This window comes from Miscanthus floridulus, chromosome 5, assembly GCF_019320115.1.
Source record: "Miscanthus floridulus cultivar M001 chromosome 5, ASM1932011v1, whole genome shotgun sequence".
Classification (NCBI taxonomy): domain Eukaryota; kingdom Viridiplantae; phylum Streptophyta; class Magnoliopsida; order Poales; family Poaceae; genus Miscanthus; species Miscanthus floridulus.
Genome location: NC_089584.1, coordinates 76,994,693 through 77,015,536, shown reverse-complemented (window position 1 = coordinate 77,015,536; position 20,844 = coordinate 76,994,693). Strand labels below are relative to the sequence as shown.

At 51.3% G+C, this 20,844-nt stretch overlaps 2 protein-coding genes across 2 annotated transcripts; both read left to right on the top strand.

Annotated features, from left to right (window-relative positions):
• The first annotated feature begins 1,163 nt into the window (after nt 1-1,163).
• Nucleotides 1,164-5,461, top strand: LOC136452383 (uncharacterized). Its single transcript, XM_066452997.1, has 6 exons — nt 1,164-1,380; nt 2,199-2,354; nt 2,624-2,791; nt 3,503-3,657; nt 4,311-4,480; nt 5,118-5,461. The coding sequence occupies exons 1-6, from the start codon at nt 1,305-1,307 to the stop codon at nt 5,170-5,172; spliced, it is 780 nt and encodes a 259-aa protein (XP_066309094.1). The 5' UTR covers nt 1,164-1,304; the 3' UTR covers nt 5,173-5,461.
• Nucleotides 5,462-12,637: 7,176 nt separating this feature from the next.
• LOC136454792 (uncharacterized mitochondrial protein AtMg00810-like) lies at nt 12,638-13,642 on the top strand. Its single transcript, XM_066455076.1, has one exon. The coding sequence runs from the start codon at nt 12,638-12,640 to the stop codon at nt 13,640-13,642; it is 1,005 nt and encodes a 334-aa protein (XP_066311173.1).
• Nucleotides 13,643-20,844: the final 7,202 nt, after the last annotated feature.

Below are 20,844 nucleotides of genomic sequence, written 5' to 3'. Positions count from 1 at the left end.
GGCTTATTTGTACGGCTGGTTTACTATAAGAGAAACATTATTTCATGGCTGATTTATACTAATTAAAGCCGACTGAATAGCACGAGCTAACGAGGCTGATCCACTCGCCGCCGCTTGCCTTTCGATGATCTGCTTCCGGTCTGGAGATATGATCGGAATGCGCCGACGACGGGATAGGATAGGAGCCGCAGGCGCGGATCTCACCGCCGTCGCGCCCGGCCACCAGCGCCAGCGCGTGTATGTGCGTCGAGAGTGATCATCACTCATGATGTCGTTCCAGCTGTTGTGTTGTGCGGACGGATGCGCGTCGTACGTGTAACGTGTGGTTTTGTGTACGAGTGCTGTCGCTCGAGCCTGCAGTGCAGGGACCGTGTCCCCTGTCTCCCTCTCCGGCTCTCCGCCCGCCTGGACCGCGCAAACCGTGCTCGAGTAGTATTTCAAATGCAAATGCCAAGGCCATGGGCACCAATCACACCAGCTTGATCGCCCCGGGACCGTAGCGGAAAGCAGGGAACAGCGGAAGGAAGACTGAAGAAGGGCCATCTCCCATCGGGCATCGGCCATGGGCCATGGTGGTGGAGTAAATGCTGACCGGTCCAGAGTCCAAGCGGGAGAGGAACACGAGGACTGCTCGCACTGTTAGTTCGGTTTATAGGTCATAAATAGTATTTTTCGCTCACGACAAATCAGACAAAAATACTTTTGGCTATGACCAGCCAAGCAAACGAAACATGCCTAAATACAGCCCACTACTAGTCCGCTTCAAACGGATGTCGTCTGTCGTCCTGAAAACAGGAGAGTCCAGAAATGGCTGGATTGGAGCCAAGCTGCATCGGCCAACGGCACATACCGCATGCTGCACGTACTCTGTTGTTCTGAACTTTGCAGTTACTTTCCAAGTTTGTACGCGTACATAGTATGCCAAGAAAATTGATGACAAATTTCTACGGCACTTTCAAACTACTGATGGGCAAAAATTGGCCAAAGCTTAAACGGGATTTTCTCGGAGAATTGCAGCGGGGATTAGCGGCCTGGGCCTGGCGTGGCAAGCGGCGACAGTCCAAACCCACGAGAACACTGAACACTAGGGGCCATCCGCGCCGTCCGTTGCAGATCTAATGTCAGCTATTGACGACCATGGTCACTCGCCCAGTCACCGACGCTGGCTCTGCTCACGCCTCACGCGCACCTACCCCCTCGCCTCGCGCAATCCGATTCCGAGCGGAGCAATCCCCCGATTCCCCCGCACAGGTTAGGCCCAAGCTTCCTCCTCAGCCGGCGGCGGCACTCGGCAGCTGCTGGAGATGGCCTTGGTGGGGGCGGGGGCGCTGCTGCTCCCCTTCCTCGCCGTCGCGACCTGCCTCGACGTTCCTTCCCGCGGTAATGCACTACGCAGTGATAACTCGCTTGTCCGAAACAAACAACTTATTGCCACATTCCGGTGGAGCGTGCTAGGGTTACTATTACTTGTCTAATTAGGCCACCGCCGACGTCTGCCATGGCGCTGTACTCCGGCTTTGGTCAGTTAAGAGTAGGTCAGCTGTTTAAATTATGTGGTATTTAGAGTAGCCGAACTGCATAAATTATGTGACATGAAGCAGTAACACCACCCATGTCCATGTGACGGTTACTCCCTTCATCGGCATTGATATGTGGCCCTGAAGCACCAGCAGGCAGCAGGGCACAGTTTGTAGTGAAAAGGTGCAGATAGGGGCATAGGGCAAAAGTTTGTGATTGGGTTCAACTCATGCGTGTCAAAGACCAGCCTGAAAAAATCGCTGCAGCTGAATGCTAAAGGACTTGAATGGTTACTGCTGTGTGCTAGATCTCCGATTGGCAATGGCAGTGCTGAGGGTTCTGTGTGAAGTCACTAGATTCAGGGACGAAATAGAGGCCATAGCTAATTCCTATGAGATATTTGGTACCGACTAGGCAACTTCATCAACCATAAGGCCCTGACTACTTTGGACTAAATTGAATGGAAACCATACACTTAGCTGGTTAATAGCAGCAAACTAGTCAAATGCATGTCCCACAAATGCATGTTCTCATTTGATATGCCTATTAAATTTTATGGCATGGATTACTAGTTAATCGTACAAAAGCACATGAAGTTTTACCATACTACCTTTGGCTCACGGTGAAGTTGGCAATAAATCATATTCTCATTTCACTAAAGCATCACATTCAAATTGCAGGGTGCTATTGGACTGGGTGCCAAAGCAAATGGTTTGGAGTATGCTCTGCTCGCCACTTCTTGGATTCTCAGTCAGATGATTGTGATGGTCTATGTGTGGAGTCAAAAAGCCATCCATGCCTTCCACTCCACACACATTTCTATTGTTGCAAACCAGGTCTATACATTGGTTTACTGCATTCAGACAACGAAAATGACTATTGTTGCAAACCAGGTCTATACATTGGTTTTAACAGACAACGAAAATGACTATAGCAGTCTGCTAGTTTGCTTGAATCATGTATGGACATGGAACTTAATACTAATGCCTACTCCTTAGCATAAGTAGTTTCAGAGTACACATTCTTTTAAATTGTCACTGTAACATTTGAATAAATTACACTAGAATTCTGATACAGATTTTTGATTGTGCATTCTGAAGGACAGGAATCCCAAAGGTAACAAACAAGTGTGGACACTGCAAGAGCAAGCTGGATTTTGGCAAAGAGTTTATATGCTGCTCAGATTGCTTTGATCCAACCATTATGGACAAGAATAGCAAACTGGGTTACTGCAAAAGTGGTGCTGACTTAACAATACAATTAAAACCACAAGGTGTATTTTCACCACTAAGTCATACAAGACAAGGCTCAATTGCAGTTTGACAGCTTTTACTGCATGCACATGTATTTTTAATCATTTACTAACTAAAGAGATATCTGGTTCTATAACATTAATAAGGCTATTACTAGTTAAGATGGAAGGGGGAAAACAAAAGGCTTCTGTAAGGGAATAAAATCCTCCTGCTTGCTTTAATTGATGCCTGGAATATTCAGCATACCTTAAGTCATCTGTTGACAAATAATCCTGCAAAAGGTTCATGTATACATTCATAAATAATATTAGTTCAAAATACAAGGTGGGTTTTTATCATTCTTGTGTAAACACTAAACTGACTATACTGTCCAATATCTTTAGTATGTAAGACAATATTGTTCTACTTCTTGTATTGCAAGATTTTGAAAATACTGGTACAAAACAGGATGACTCTTAAGAACAGGAAATGTTTGTAACTGTGTTAAACAGAGCTTATGCCTTAATTTGTCTGATGTATTCTAAAATTTTCCTCAGCTGGTGTAATACTTATATTTATTTTTAAAGGCCGTTCAAGTGTTTGTAGCACAATACACTGTTTCAGCATTTAGTTTTCACATTGTCTTTACAGTAGTTTCATGCTCATATTGCTATCCAAGGTCCTATTCCCCTTCATTCCTTTATTAATCTTTCTATTACATATTCCTCGTCCTGAATATGTGTTATATGTAGAAACTTTTCACTGGGTTGCTGGCCCATGGATGACGTGCTCCTCTCCATGTGATGGTGGTATTCGATATCGTGATGTTGCTTGTTATGGAAATCTGGATGATAACACAATCAAACACTACCCTGTGGATGATGCTAGCTGTTCAGCACATGAAATGGTACTTTGAACTATTCAATTTGATTTGTTTGTACCTTAACGGAAACCTGTCTATTGCATACTTTCTTTCACTCATAAAGCGTATTCATTATTTAGTTTATTACAGTCACTTCCTATGTCTATTGATATCAAAACAACCAAAAAATATTGTTTGCTATAAGGTTCGGTGTGGTTACTGAAAAATCACCCATGTTGGAGCAGGCACGGAAATAGTACTGCAACAACGATTATGTCAGATTAGTTAGATTGATACAAATTATGGTAAGCGTAAATCATAGCAATCTGCAAAAAAACATGCTATTTTTTTTTCATCATCACATGAATATACTTACATTTGTCGAATAAACAACTGTTCCAAATGCTTGTTCAATGTTAACTAAAACTTATATATATCTTTTGTACTGAGATCAGCTATCTGAAATCCTCAAATATTTGACGTATAACTGACCTTCTAAGCTTCAGAAGCAGAATTTGATGTACATAATTATTTCTTTGTTACATGCTGTGTTAAGCATATTAAGTATGAAGAACATGAACTCTAGAGTCTAGAGATAATTCGAGAAAAATGAATCTCTAGAGATATCATATTTGGTTCTCTAATGTATCAGTAAATTTGGCTTCTCATTGTTGAATGCTTTTTATTTTGACTGACAGCCTGCAAGACAAGAGGCATGTAATCAGCGGAGCTGTAGTGATCCTGAGATGACACAGTCAGTGAATCCCAAGAAAAGTGGAATGTCTGGTTGGTTGGTAGCATTGGTTGTTATCCTAGGTCTCAGTGTAGCTGCCGGCATTGCATTTACGAGATACACTTACTACGTGAGGTATGCATAAATCTTTCCATAGGATTACATTGTTCGCTATTCTCTGTTATCGTGGATTTTTGGTGTTTTTTATGACCGTCTTGCTAGAATTCTCGATCCTCAGAGATTATTTGCATGCACTCTATATATATTCCATAGTAAATGCACAAATGTTAGATAGCAGTTGCACGATTTTTCGGTTTGGATTTCCAACATGGAATTAAATGGTGAACTATATGTAGTTTTGATTGCATTATCAAACATTTTTGTTCTTTTGGGAAGTCAAGATTAATTGTTGGTGCAATCTGGTCTACAGTTCCTGAAAGAAAAATTTCTGCATATTTCCAAAGAACATGCTAATGTACTTGTTAATATATATGGAATCACTGGTGTGGGTGGGTCTAGTGTTTTTCGGGTTCTAAACTCTTTTTATTCTTCTTAATATAATGGTACGCAACTCTCTTACACATTAAGGAAGAAATATGAAGCCATTGATTGGCAGGCACTACTTTGGTTACTTGGTAACCTTGCGAGAGCTTATGTTCTTGCATTGGTAGGATGGTTGCTTTTTGTTGATATTGGCAAATCGTGATACATGCTTTCACGTTTCAACTCATGTCCCAACTCTTTCCCTTCATCCTTTTGTTGGTATTGACAGGAGAACCTCTGGGACGAGTGGTTTTGTGTATGTCATGATGGAAGCTTATTCGTGAGGATTGAGAGGAACGTTTTCCTGTAAGCCTGTGAGCAGACAAGACTAGAAAATCACTGGAGTTGGAGACAACCAGTTTGTTCATTCTTTGGTGTGCTATTTTTGTCGTCAGAAATGGTTGTCGTCTCTTTCTGCTGATTCATGTGCCGCCGAGGGACTATCCCGGGTGTAGCCTGGGAGTCATAGCACACATCTGTCTTGCCAAGGCTGTGAATCTGTCAGGAAGGATGTGTTGATTGACTGACCTAACTGTGGCGTGCTAATGTGTTATGAATTCTAGCATCCTGTTACATACGCATGCCAAAACTAGCGACTATGAGCGAATGCTTATATAGTACAAAAAAGAGGTGTTTTGTGGCACTCAATGGCATGGCAAACTAATTTTCAGGTTCACGTACAATATTTTCTGCAATTTTCTCAGAAGGCACTACTCAGGTTTTAGTAGTTCTTCAATGTGCAAGCGAACCGACGTCCAAATTATCTAGTCATTATCTGCTTGTAAATAAACATATAAGGGCTCCTTTGGATACCCCAATACTGCCGGTATACTCGCCTCATCCACGGTGGCGCGAGGCCCGTGGGAGCGGGGGAAATTTAAAAATTTGGCGTCCTTCCCAATGGCACTCCTTCATTTGCCACCTTTATTTTAATAATTATAAATTTGCCACATAAACAGTAAACGGTGCTATATATTTGTCACTTTGGACGTGGCGGGCCAACTCACCATGCCAGCGTGTGCATGTCATGGGAAATTGTAACATCCCAAAATTTTAAATTCTTAAAATCACTCGCTCAAAAATATTTTCAAAATCTAATTTTAAAAACTATAAATCAGTTGAGCTCTATTATCTCTTTTCAACTCGTATCCACTTCATATATCTCCCGAACTTATGTCTCGCATCCCGTAGCGCCAATGTCATCCGCCCGTCCCCACCTCGCTCTCCCTCGCTCTGCCCGCCCTTGCCCGACAACGGCGCATACGCCGACCCCACCACCACCACCGCCGCGGCATCGTCCGCGCCTGGACCCCCCTCGCCGACTGCAGTGCTCGCGCACCACCACGACATGTTGGCCCCACCACCTCGCCTCGCCGTTTGTGCTGTGGGACCCATCCTCCACCCCCTCTTCCTCTCCCTCCTGATTGAATCAATAGCAGCACCAGCACAATAGTACACTATTGCACAGCGATGGTGTGTACATTAACCATACACGCAGTCATTAGATGCACAGCTAAATGACCAGGCACATCACCAACAGAGCAAGTAGCAGCAAGCACGCGCTCAGGCAGCAGTAGCATGCCCATCGTGCGAATTCATTGCACTGGGCAAGCACATACATAAGCAACGCAACCGAGCTCACCATCGCGCCCAGCTTCACCTCCCCCGCTACACACCGCACCACTGCCTGCTCACATCGTCCCATCGCCTGTGCTGCACCGCCTCTGCTCGCCTCGTCCCGTCGCCTTGTGCTACGGCAGAGACAAGCAGCTGCAAGTAGACGCTCGCTAGCTGCCGCTCGGAGCACAGCGTCGCCATTATTGGCGAGCCGTAAACTCAGCCGAGCATTGCCACAGCTCCGCTCCTCCGGTCTATAAAAGCCGACGCCAGAGCAGCCCTCTCCATCCTCAGCCAAGCCTTCCAAGCCATCTCGTGCCGCTGCTCACTCCTCTCGCCTCTCCAGTCTCTCTCTCTCTCTTTTCCCTAGCTCGAGCACGCCTCATCGATCTCCCTCTCCGACCGGTAATCGATCGAGGTAGCACATCTATGGACTTCCCCTCACCCTCCGCTCTCTCCCCATGTCCTTGGATTCGGAAACGATGGCCGGAATCGCCGTCAGGCAAAGGTCCAGCAGCTGTCCATGGCGGACGAGCTGAGGAGTACGAACGCCCGGCGCTATCTGTGTCTCACTCGAAGAGTCCTAGCCGTATACCCCCTCTGCTCTTTGTTTAGTCCACAACAGCAGCTTGTCCTACGCCCCATGTGCTAGTAGCAAGCCGAGAACCAACTCAGCTCCTACACACGAAAAGCCAAGAGCCGTGAGCCATTAATCCACTCCACCCATTTCTTTATTCTTTTCCCCTTTCTATTGAACCAGCAATAGCACGTGGCCACACCTATTCACTAATCACGTTTTATTTCTCTCCTCGTGATTAATTAGCGGCCACCTTGCACAATTAATATCTCCACCATACCACCTCCTATTTCATTGGTTCTTCTTTCTAAGTTTATCTAAAATAAAACTCTATCCATCCATGAAGTTTCATAATTTCTAGAGCTCATTTCAATTTATGTGATTATTTATTTGTGTTTGTTTATCTGTTTGGATTGTTTACGCGTCGTTAGCGGATGGAGTGACCGAGGAGATGAACGACGACCTCGGTGGCCAGGACGAGTTCGGAGGCAAGTACCGTGAGTTTGACGCCGAGGATCCGAACTGCTAGTAGGAGTTTGCTGAGGACGCCTACGGAGGCAAGTCCAGCCTATTCCCCTTTGATGATTTTTAAACACAACCCATAGAAGCTGATTTAAATATTACATGTACGATTATACGTACGAAGTATTTTCACTGCTTAGCTAAAACCCGTTTGAATAGCCATCCTTGAATTGATATGACCTGATAATTTCCTTTATCAAACTTAAGAATAAATATCATGACATGACAAAATATCCTTACTATGTTTTCTCAAATTCAATGATTTCTAAAGAAAAACTGTGTGAGCTGTAAAATAAATTGTGGGTATCGTGAAAAGGTTAATGAACAAGTTATAGATGATGATTACCCTAGGGATGGGGCGGATCGGTGTTCCTTTTGTGAGATGTCGTGGTGTTGGGGCTTGTACCTTTTGTGGTTAAGCATGAAGATATCCGCCTTGTCTCGATTAAGTACTAAGTTGATGATTCATTTTGCCTAACTCATTTATCATACAACCACTCGCCTTACGTGGGAAAGGCTTAGCCTAAATCCCTCTAGTTGGTATGGCAATCACCTAGAAGCAGGTGTGTAACGGGACACTAAGAGATATATGTGGAAATTGAGGAATTGTATGAAATGCAATAAGCGTCGTAAATTATTGTATTATGATATGTGGCCTTAGTGTTCCCGTGGTGAGCGCCAGTACTTAGCTATGGAGGGTAATGACTTTGATGGATCCATGCTTGCACCCAACTAAGCTTGTGGCATTGGGATTCGCCAGACGTTTGACTATTCCTTTTGTTTCTGGGTCTGTTGGACCTATATTATGTTCTGGTTATTTTTAATCGTGGCATGCCTTCATTGTCCATGTTTGTCGAGACTACTATACTGAGACTTATCTGATGTAATAATTATATTACTAGCCTCCTGGGACTAGTATTTGTATCACATTTGAGTTCCTGATAACCAGGGGCGCTTCAGAAATGACCCTTGAGCCCCTGCCTTGTCCCTTTCAGGCCATCTTCTCCCTCTCACTGTCTCACCTCCATGCGGACCCCGATTGTCATCATCTACCTCCAGCTCCCATCTTCCGTCCATGGCGTCTGGAGATGCAGGCCTAGCGTGGGCCGCGGGGCGAGCGCGTGCGCGGCCGTGGCTCATGGAGCTGGCCCAGCACGGCGGGGGCGATAGGGCGGGCATGGCAGAGCGGCCATGAACGCTAGTGGGATGGGCCGGAGCTCATAGCCATGGCGCGGCGGTAGTCGTGGCAGTGCGAGCACGGCAAGGCGCGCATGGCCTGCTGTGGGACAGGCTGAAGCTTGCGGCCATGACATGGCGCGTGGAGCTCGCGGCTGTTATAGTTAGCCCAGGATAGCTTTTCTATTCTTAGGAAGTAGATTAGTGCGCGATCACCTTCGGTTGGTCGCGCACGACGCGCATGCTGCGCGCTCTTCTCGGCACGGCCCAGGGCGCTGGGATGGCAATGGCCGATCACGAGCGTGCCGTGATTTTCTGGTTCCCCAGTAGCCATGTAAAGTTGCATGTATCTTTCTTTATATAGAAATAGCAATCAATAGAAAATGCTGCCGCTTGCAGCACCAAATTTTAGTGTGTCCACTTCGTGTTCGTTCTCCTCCAGAGTTCTAACAATTGGCATCAGAGCCGATCCTCACCATCGCCATGTCGTCGAAGTCTCCAACCAAGAAGGAGACCGGTGATGACTCCGGCGAGAAGAAGGTTCAGCCGTCACGTTCACCACCACGTCGCCATGCCCGCTCCCACAGCCGTCGCTCTGGCTCACGAGTCATCGAGCGCATCATCGAGCGGCCATCCACGAACGTCGCATGGCCGATGCTGACCCGGACTAATTATCCAGAATGGGCCCTGGTCATGGAGGTGAATTTCCAGACCCTTCGTGTCTGGGACACCGTCCATGATGGCATCTCTGACAACCCCGACGAAGACGAGTATCACGACCACCGATAGGCGATGGCAGGACTCCTGCGCTCGGTGCCGTCTGAGCTCTGGAGTACTCTCGCCAGGAAGGGCACCGTGAAGGAAGCGTGGGACACAGTTAAGAACTTGCGAATCAGCGACGAACGCGCACGTGATGCCAGTGCGTAGCAGCTCCGCCAGGATTTCGGCGCTCTCTCCTTCATGGAGGGGTAGACCATCAATGAGTTTGGCGTCCGCATCACCATGCTCGCCGCCAATCTTCGCTCCCTTGGCGACAACATCACCGACATAGAGGTAGTGAAGAAGTTGCTGCAGGTCGTCTCGGACAGGCTCTCGCAGGCCACTGTCTCCCTCATGATGTTCCTCGACCTAAACGAGGTCACCATCGAGGAAGTGATTGGGCGGCTATGCGTGTTCGAGGAGCGCGCCAAGCCCAAGGAGATCACAGACGCCATGGGGCGCCTGATGCTCTGTGAGGAGGACTGGGAGGCTCGTCGCAAGGCTCGCCATGAGTAGGAGAGCTCCGGTGGCAGCACGGGCTCCAGCATCCATGAAAAGCGCCGAGGGCGCGAACGTGGACATGGCGGCGAAGGATCCTCATCACGGGATGGCCGCGATGGCCAGAACACGGGCACCGGGAACGCCGGTGGCGGGAGGCCACCACGCGGCAACCGCTGCGACAACTGTGGCAAAACAAGCCACTAGGCCAAAGACTGCCGCGGGAAGAAAAAGGCCGCGGCCCATGTGGCCTAGGTCGAGGAGGAGGAGGAACGGGCATTAATGTACATCGCCATGGAGACAGAGGTAACCGCGCTGCCTGTATCCATTCCCCACTCTAGGTCGCCGCCGCCTGTCGTCGATCCACAACCCCACATCCACCTCAGTGAGGAGGAGAAGGAGGCCGTGGGACCACGCCGCTGGGTGCTTGACACTGGCGTGATGAACCACATGATGGGGACACGGAGCGTCTTCGTCGAGCTAAACTCCGCTGTCACTGGAACCGTCTGGTTCGGTGACAGGTCCATGGTCGGCATCGAGGGCAAGGGCACCGTCCTCTTCGCTTGTAAGTCTGACGAACACTGCCGGCTAGATGGGGTCTACTACATCCCGTGTCTCACCACCAACATCGTGAGCCTCAGCCAGATGGACGAGGATGGCTTCAAGGTCGACATCGAGTTCGGCATCATGCGCCTCTACGACCTACATCGTCAACTGCTCGCCAAGGTGCAGTGCTCACCAAGCCGGCTCTACTTCCTCGACATGAATGTTGTCGCCCCAGTGTGTCTCACCGCTCGCACCGGCGACGTTGCCTAGCGGTGGCATGAGCGGTACGGGCACTTGAACTTCCAGTCGCTGATGAAGCTGGGGTGTGAGGACATGGTGCACGGGCTACCCGCCATCAACCACGTCGAGCAGGTCTGTGAAGACTACGTCCTGGCGAAGCAGAAGCGCACGCCGTTCCCCCGGGCAGCTAAGTACCAAGCTTAGGAAGAGCTTGAACTCGTACATGGAGATCTATGTGGACCAATCTCGCTGCCAACCCCAGCCGGCAACCTCTACTTCTTGTTGCTGGTTGATGACATGAGTCGCTTCATGTGGCTCACCCTTCTGCGCTCCAAGGCAGACGCACCGGTGGCGATCATGGCATTCCAAGCGCACATTGAGCATGAGTGTGGGAAGAAGCTGAAGGTACTTCGCACCGATAATGGTGGTGAGTTCACCTCGGTGGAGTTCGGTGAATACTGTGCAGGTGAAGGAATCCAGCGACACCACTCGGCGCCATACACACCTCAACAAAACAGCATCGTCGAGCGCTAGAACCAAATGATCGTGGGCACAACCAGGAGCATCCTGCGCGCCCGTGGCATGCCTGGGAGCTTCTAGGGGGAGGCGGTCCACACCGCCGTGTTCCTGCTCAATCAAGCGCCGACGAGCACGCTCGATGGCCTAACCCCGTACCAAGCGTGGTACGGCAAAAAGCCACCTGTGCACTTCCTCAAAGTGTTCGGGTGCATCGCCTACATCAAGTGCCTCCGCCCACACCCCAGCAAGCTCGACGATCGGGGCCAGAAGGTTGTCTTCATCGGGTATGAGAGTGGATCAAAAGCATACCACTTCCTCGACCCCGCCACAGAACGTGTCCACATCTCACGTGACACCGTCTTCGATGAAGGCGCGCGCTGGGAGTGGATCGAGGCGTCATCAAGCAGCGACCAGGAACCGTTCACCATCGAGTACGAGCTCAGGCGAGAACCCTCAGCGACATCGACCGTGAGGATGGCTTCACCTGCTCTAGGATCTTCACCCACGCCGGAGGTACAGCCTGCACCAACGTCGGAGACGCAGCCCGCATCACCACCACCAGCAACTCCTAGCGCTCCCACGGGGGTGCAGGTTGAGTTCATGACGCCGCTCATCACCGACCACAATCTCAACGCAGATGATGATGAGGACCTGGAGCACTGATACAGAACGCTCGAGAACATCCTCAGCACGAACACCGTGCCTAGGCTGGCTCACCGCGATGTCGAGGACGCTGAGCTGCACAACGTCAGTGTGGAGGAGGCCAAGTCCTTCAAGGACACTGACAGTGATCCAAACTAGAACGCCACAATGGAGGAGGAGCTAAAGTCGATCCGTGACAATGACACCTGGGCGCTGACCGAGCTCCCACGCGGTCACCACGCCATTGGCCTCAAATGGGTGTATAAGGTGAAGCGAGACGAGAATGGTGCCATTGTCAATACAAGGCATGTCTCGTCGCGAAGGGGTACGTGCAATAGCTCGGCATCGACTATGAAGAGGCATTTGCCCCCATTGTGTGGCTAGAGTCAGTGCGCCTGCTCCTCACCATTGTAGCGCACTACGGCTGGGGCGTCCACCACATGGACGTCAAATCGGCGTTCTTGAACAGGGAGATCCAGGAAGAGGTTTACGTCCAATAGCCCCCCAGTTTCATCGATGGCAAGAACAAGCACAAGGTGCTATGCCTTCATAAGGCACTGTATGAGCTCCGACAGGCTCCACAGGCCTAGAATCAGAAGCTGGATGCCTCGCTGATCGGGCTCGGCTTCACCCGTTGCATCGATGAGCATGGGATGTACACCCATGGAAAGGGTGCAGGGTGCCTGATTGTGGGTGTCTACGTTGATGATCTGATCATCACTGGTGGCGATGTAGGGGCTGTGAACAGCTTCAAGGCCCAAATGATGAGCACCTTCTGCATGAGCAATCTCGGACTTCTCTCCTACTACCTTGGCCTGGAGGTGACACAGGGGGCAGCCGGGATCACACTTCGCCAGTCTGCGTACGCCGCCAAGATTCTTGAGAAGGCAGGACTGGCAGAATGCAATGCCAGTGCCACACCCATGGAGCCGAAGCTGAAGCTGTTCAAGGATGGGATGATGCTGAGCATGGATGCCACAGAGTACCGCAGCCTCATCGGTAGCCTTAGGTATCTGTGCAACTCTAGGCTAGACTTGGCGTATCTAGTTGGATATCTTAGCCGGTTCATGGAGGCGCCACGTCAAGAGCACCTTGCTGCAGTCAAGTGTGTCCTTCATTATGTGGCTAGCACGCTACATTGGGGCTTGCACTATCACCCGAGCAAGAAGAATGGAGGCGCCCCAAAGCTGCTAGGCTACTCCGACAGCGACTTGGTCGGAGATGTCAATGACCGGAAGAGCACCAGCGGCCTCATCTTCTTCCTAGCGGGAGGGCCGATTGCTTGGCAATCGGCGAAACAGAAGGTGGTTGCTCTGTCTTCTTGTGAGGCAGAGTACATAGCGGCCGCTGTGGCCACGTGCGAGGCAGTCTGGCTGGCATGGTTGCTAGCTAAGCTCATCGAAGGAGCGGTCCTCGCACCCAAGCTCAAGGTGGACAACAAGTCCGCCATCGCTTTGATGAAGAATCCTATGCACCATGACCGGAGCAAGCACATAGACGTGAAATTCCATTTCACCCGGGAATGCTGGGACAGGAAGCTGATCGATGTCAAGTTCGTTGGCACTAAGCTGCAGCTGGGCGACATCCTCATGAAGGCGCTCGGTCGTAGTCGGTTCCAAGAGCTTCGTGGTGGAATCGGCATGAAAAAACTTGTGTAAATGTACTCTAGGGCTTAGGAGGAGAATGTTATAGTAAGCCTAGGATAGCTTTTCTATTCTTAGGAAGTAGATCAGTGCGTGATCACCTTTGGTTGGCCGTGCACGACGCGCATGCTGCGCGCTCTTCTCGGCACGGCCCAGGGCGCTGGGATGGCAATGGCCGATCACGAGCGTGCCGTGATTTTCTTGTTCCCTAGTAGCCATGTAAAGTTGCATGTATCTTTCTTTATATAGAAATAGCAATCAACAGAAAATGCTGCCGCTTGTAGCACCAAATTTCATTGTGTCCACTTCGTGTTCGTTCTCCTCCAGAGTTCTAACAGCGGCCAAGGCACACCACGCGGGGCTAGCGGCCGACGTGGCGCGCGGAGCTCGCGGCCATGGCACAGCACGCGTGGACAAGACGACGAGGATGCTACCCCATAGGTTGTGTATGCTGGCCCATGCTTCAAGTGACCTAGCGCGGCCTCAGCACGTGGCCGGCGGTGGGGTGGGGCAGAGCTCGCGGCCGGCGCGGAGCTTGCAGCCCCATGGCGCGTGGAGCCCGTAGCCCAAGCGGCGTGCGAAGCTCTACTCTATATAGGAGTCGGTGGGAGGTAGATGATGGCGTGCGACGTGCTCTGCTCTACTCTATATAGGAGTTGGTGGGAGGTAGATTATGACGAGCGGGGTCCACATGAAAATCAGACAGTTTGAACAAGGGTCATTTTTCATAGCCTGTACATGCTGGCATGGTGAGTTGGGTCGCCACGTCATCCAAAGTGGTAAATATATAGCGCCGCCTACTGTTTATGTGGTAAATTTATAATTGCCAAAATAAAGGTGGTTTCCGAAGGAGTGCCATTGAAGGGTGGCAAATTTTTAAATTTCCCTGGGAGCACCACCCCCACCATTCCGCGTCGTGCCTTGTCAGCCCATTCCCATCGATCTGCGGGGAATAAAAAAGAGAAAATTTCTTGTGAGTCATTATAAAAGTTCTCAATTCCCTATAAGCCACCAGAAAAATTACAATGTCACGTGAGCCATTGCTCTAACTTTTTTCACTCTTACATGCCACTACCGTTAACTTCTTGAGAGACGGCAGCTAACAGGATCTTGAAATGTCCATTTTGCCCCTCTTATAGGTGGACCCCGCATGTCAGCATTCTTCTTCACCACACACCACTACCTCTTCTTCACCACAGAGCAGGGGCATCTGAGGAGCGATCGGCCAAGGCGCACCAGTGGGTGCCCACGGACTCACTGGAGGAGGACCGGCCAGGGCACACCGATGGCCATTCCGTGCTCCTCTAACACCTGTACGGTGTCTCTGCCAGCCTCCCCTTCTCGCTCACGGCTACGGCTCAGCTCGACTGGGCACGATGAGCATGCCATCAAGGTGCTTACGCCCCAAGTGGGTTCTCGCCATCTTGGGACACTATTTTGGTCTTAGGGAGTGGAGTTCTGGTCTAAATTTAGTAGATTCCCCCCCCCTTAAATGTAACATGTTGATGAACTTGCTAAGAATCTAGCGTAGACTTGTCAGGATTCAGGCTCTTGCGATTTGTCAATTTGTGCAAATTTCTATGGGACTTCGAAGCTTTTGAGCATTTCCTACCTTGTTTGGAGCCTATAGAATCAGATCAGACGGGATTCAAGAGTACCAACTGATGGGACATTTTCTAGGTTCAGATCAAGGACATGGTGCTCAAGGCATCGGGCGCATACCGGCACTACACTCCCTTCCTGTGCGGTCATGCTCCTCGGACACCTACACGATGTCCCTATCCTTCTTGCTCGTGACTATGGCTCGGCTCGACTGGGCACGATGGGCGCTGCGGCTCGGCTGGTGCGGCGTTGCGTGACTGCACGCATCTCATGTGCCCATGACCTGCGCAGCGGTGGGTGGCCGTGGACTCATCGGTTGGTAGCCGTAGACATGTTGGAGGCAGCCTAAGGCGAGCCAGCCATGGGCGCCGGTAGCTGGCTGAGCGCATCGGCGGATGCGGGCTACAGCGGTGGCATGGCGGGACGCAGTGGCCGGCGAGGGTAGGCTGTGTGGCACCGGGCGGCCACGGCGCACCTACAGTTGAGCCCTGCCCATGCCGACTGCTGAGGTAGGGCACAACGGCCTAGCAGAGGCTGTGGCTGGGGAGCGGTTGTCAGCGTAGTGGGACCAGTGGCGAGGGGAGGGCTAGAGGTTGCTCAAGGTGGCTGAGGTAGGTGGGCGAGCTGGCAAGCGGCACCGGTGAGGTGTGACACGCATGCCTCAGAGAGAGTGGGTGAGTCTGGAAGATGAAGAAGGCTGACGTGCAGGGCCCATGTGTAAGAGGGACAAAACAGACATTATAAGCTTTTGTTAGCTGCCGTTGGCCCAAAAGGTAAGGGTAGTGGCATGTAAGGGTCCAAAAATTTGGAGCAGTCACACGACATCGTAACTTTTACTATGGCTCATAGGAATCGAGAACTTTTATAACGACTCGCAGCGGATTATCTCAATAAAAATCATCTCCTGAGTTGTGTTTCTATCTCCCGTCGCCTCTCCACCTCGCTCGCTCGTTTCGTCGACTGCCTCAACTCGCAAAGGACGGAGAGGCATGGCGGCTAGGGTTTGAGCGCTGCCACTTCCTATCTCGTGTGCCACTTATCCCCATCTCCCTCTGGCCCTAACTCCCTTCGTACCAATAGCGGCGCGCACTCCATACTCCTGGAAGAAACATCGGCGCCCCTCCGCTCACCGCCCCGACTCCCTTTGTACCAGCAGCGCCACTTCTCCATCCACTCATTCGCTTCTCCATCTGCTGAGGATAGACTCCACCTCACCCGATGTCTGGGAGCAGACTCTGCCTTGCCTGACATCTAGGGGCTGGCTCCACCTTGCCTGACGTCTGAGGGCGGACTCTGCCTCGCTCGAGCCCCAGGGGCTGGCTCCGCCTCGCCCGACGTCTGAGGGCAGATCGCCTCTCCCGACATCCAGGGGCTGGCTTCGCCTCGCCCGAAGTCTGAGGGTAGACTCTGCCTCGCTCGATGTCCGGGCACTGGCTCCACCTCAACCGACGTCCAAGGGCAGATCGCCTCGCCCGATGTTTGGGGGCTGGCTCCGCCTCACCCGATGTCTGAGGGCAGACTCCGCCTCGCCCGATGTCCGGGGGCTGGCTCCACCTTGCCTGATATCTGAGGGCAGACTCCACCTCGCCCGATGTCCGGGGGCTGGCTCCACCTCGCTCAACGTCTGAGGGCAGACTCCGCCTCGCCCGACGTCTAGAGGCTGGCTCCACCTCGCCCGACGTCTGCGCGCTGCTCCTTCATAACTATGCGCGTAGATAAGGCAGGGCACTCAAGTCAACTACAATACTGAGGACCATACCCTGCACGCCAATAGGAAAGTACCATCAGGATATGATAAGACGGGCACTTTAAATCCCTTCCGGGGATGTCAGAGCTCGAACAGTGTTGTGGGAGCCGACATTTGCCCTCGGGCATGGATCCTGACGGAAGAATACGACAACCACTATGGTCTAGGAATTGACTTGCATCCTCTATAGTGACGGACGTGCGGTCACTGCACCATCCGCTCCCCATAGGGTCGCGGATCAACACCCTGGTCTATCGCGCCGCCTACCGAGGCGGGATGGGACGTGTCCACTTGCTGATCAAGCCAGAGCATGGCATCATCAGCGGATAGACGCCTAGCATGGAGCTATCCCTAGCACCGTCTGCCATGTCAGCAGGGCTCGCTCAGAGGAAAAGGAAGATCCAGCACCTTCGAAGGACCTTCTTTGCCTCTAGTTTTTCTTCTTTCTCCCATCTGTAATCCATGCTTCCCTTTGGTCTATAAAAGGGAAGGCAGGGCACCCCACTAAAGGGAGGGATCGATTTAACACACAACGCATCACATAACACACAGCTGAGCACCAACCAAGCTCTCAGCGCCCTTTCGACCTCTCCATCAGAGACTGGGGACCTATCCCTCTCTTGCCTGTTTGTAACCCCTACTATGAACCTTTGAGTGCAAATAACACGAGCAGCAGCTATGAACTGGACGTAGGGACATTCTGCCCGAACTAGTATAAACCTTGTGTCTTTTTAGCACACCATCTGGGCCAGACGCGCAAATAAACAAATTTACTCGCTGGTGTTTACTCAAAACACCGATAGTTGGCGCGCTAGGTAGGGGACCTTTGCATATTCCGACAATAACATTAGGCCATGGATGGCTAGCCACAATATCAGCTGGGTCCTAGGCGGAGAGTTCATCATCATGGTGGGAGGAGAGTTGGCATTGGCTCACGCCGCCATCCAACCTCTCCCTTCCATTGACCTCGACTTTAGGAGGCTTGAGCGCTAGCTCGGCATCTCCCTAGGACCCCAACCGTCCAGAGAGGACCCATGCCACCTCGCCTTCTCTGATTCCAACATCATGGCAAGGCTCACTAGAGGGGATCCCCTCTCTCTAGAACACCACATATGAAGCGCCTCGACAGTGCTTCTGTTTGGTCTCCACAATGCCGCGGCGATCGTTAGCCACCTTGTGGCACAACGCATGGTTCCACCTCCCACAAACGACGAATTTGTGGGGGTGATCGAACATGTCATAGAATCCTTCCATGACCTCCTAGCCAAGGAGCCAGAATCACCCACTAGCTCTGACTCTAGCAGGGCCAGCCATCACCCCTCTCATGAATCCTTCATGATGGGTACCCCTAAGGGACATATTGAAAGCGTCTGTGAGGGGGAGGCTACCCCAACAAACGACCTCGATGATGAAGCCGAGAGGGAGATAGTGGCTCCACCACGCATACCAGTGGAGCAGCTGAAAGCCCAACACTGAGAGATCGTGGAAGCATGACTCCAGCTCAAGCAGGAATGCACGGAGCTCAATCAAGAGATCGAGCACCGCATAGACGGTGGGCACGCCCACACCATTTCCCACGAGGTGAACTGGAGGATCATCGCCGACGATGAAGCCCTCCCTCACTTTGCCCATGTGAGCCAGAACATCACCGCCACGACGGCCTTGCTCCATGGCCTTCCAGAGGCCATGACGCCCGAGGATCGTTAGGCCCACCATGAGCGCGTGGCGATGCAGCAGGCTGAAAGCTCATTGTCTCGGCAATGCGAGCTCGACGCTAGCCAGCGCACGCCCTTGGTGCACCCCAATAGGGACACGTTAGTCCACCAAGAGCCACAAGGAAGCAGGCAGTGCACCATGGTCCCGATGCGTTAGCGTCTCGGCCACAACCATGACGCATGTAACACCCTCGACGCCCGTAGATGTGCCCACAATGACCCAAGAGAGGGAGCCAGACATAGCTATCACCCTCATCGTGGTGGATGCTACGACAGCGGTGAGGACCAAAGTCTGAGCCCCGGCTTGCCACATCCTCAATGTTGCTTTCCCACCGAGGTACCGACCACCAACCAATATGTCGAAGTACTTTAAGGACACAAACCTTGGACTATGGCTCAAAGACTATCGGCTTGCCTGCCAAGCCAGTGGTGTGGATAATGATGACTTCATTATCTGCAACCTTCCATTGTTCTTGGCCGATTTGGCACTAGCATGGTTGGAACACCTACCATCCAATAGAATCTAGAGTTGGGCGGACCTAAAGGAGATCTTTGTGGGGAACTTCTAGGGCACATACAAGCACCTTAGGAACCTATGGGACCTCAAGAACTATCGACAGAAGGCTGGTGAAACCCTCCATGGGTACATCCGGTGCTTCTCCCGACAGTGCAATGAGCTACCTAACATCGCCGATGCCAATGTTATAGGAGCTTTCCTGTCCGGGACTACTTGTGAGTCTCTGGTTCATAAGCTAGGATGGAAGGGCCCACAAACCACCAAGGAACTCTTGAACATTGCCACCAGCCATGCCTCTAGACAAGAAGCAGTCAGAGCGATCTTTGATCATCTCAATGGCAAGGCAAGGCGGGATGAGGGCACCGGTGAAGGCGCCTCCAATCGTTCCACCAAAGGGAAGAACAAGAAGCAACGGCACAAGGGCTCGCTCATGGCCGCTGCTGACTGTAGGGTTGGTCAAAATCCCATGGAGGGCACTCCGAGCCATTTCAAAAAACTACTCAAGGGGCCATGCCCGAACCATGCCTTCCCAGTTAAGCATATGTACATGGACTGTAGCCTAATGAGGTGGTTCTTGTCCTAAGGCTCCAACAAAGGGAAGCATGGAAAGGACCTTAACCCCACCATGGATGACACCGAGGGGAAGGATGGTGGCTTTCCAACACCGGATGGGTGCCTCATGATCTTTAGAGGATCAGCGGCCTACGAGTCCAAACATCGTTAGAAGGTCGTGCGTCATGAGGTCTATATGACCAAACCGGCCACACCTGCCTTTCTCCAGTGGTTAGAGTCTGCCATAACCTTCGATCGGACCGACCACCCGGAGAGCGTCCCGCATCTAGGGAGATATCCGCTCATGGTTGACCCAATCGTCGGCACTAAGCGGCTCACTAAAATACTGATGGATGGAGAAAGCGGCCTCAACATCATGTATGCCAAGACACTCGACAAAATGGGCATCGACCGGAAATGCATCTGCCCGACCAGAGTACCTTTCCACGACATCGTGCCCAGAAAGCAGGCCATGCCACTTGGGTAGATTGATCTGCTTGTTACCTTTGGGGATCCATCCAATTATAGGATGAAAACCCTCACCTTTGAGGTGGTCGGGTTCCCCGGAACCTACCACGCCATCCTAGGACGTCCATGCTACGCGAAGTTCATGGCTATTCCCAACTATACCTACCTCAAGCTCAAGATACCAGACCTTGGCAGGGTCATCACTGTCGAAACCTCCTTCCAATGCACCTATGAGTGCGAGGTCGAGTGCTACGATCATGCCACAGCAATCATCGCCTCTGGAGAGATCGCCACCATCAAGAAGGAGGTCACCGAAGAAGCGCTTGACCCCAAGAAGTCGACCGGGTCTTTTGAGCCTATGGAGGGCTCCAAAGAGTTCCTCATAGATCCCGGTAGCCCCGATGGCAAGGTGGTGCACATTGGCACCACACTTTCCTCTAAATAGGAAAATGCGCTTGTCGACTTCTTCCGCGCTAACAAAGACATCTTTGCGTGGAAACTCTCGGACATGCCAGGCATCCCAAGGGAAGTCACCGAGCACACCTTGAAGATCCATTTAGGCTCCAAGCCGATGAAACAACGCCTGTGTCGCTTCGATGAGGGGAAATGCAAGACC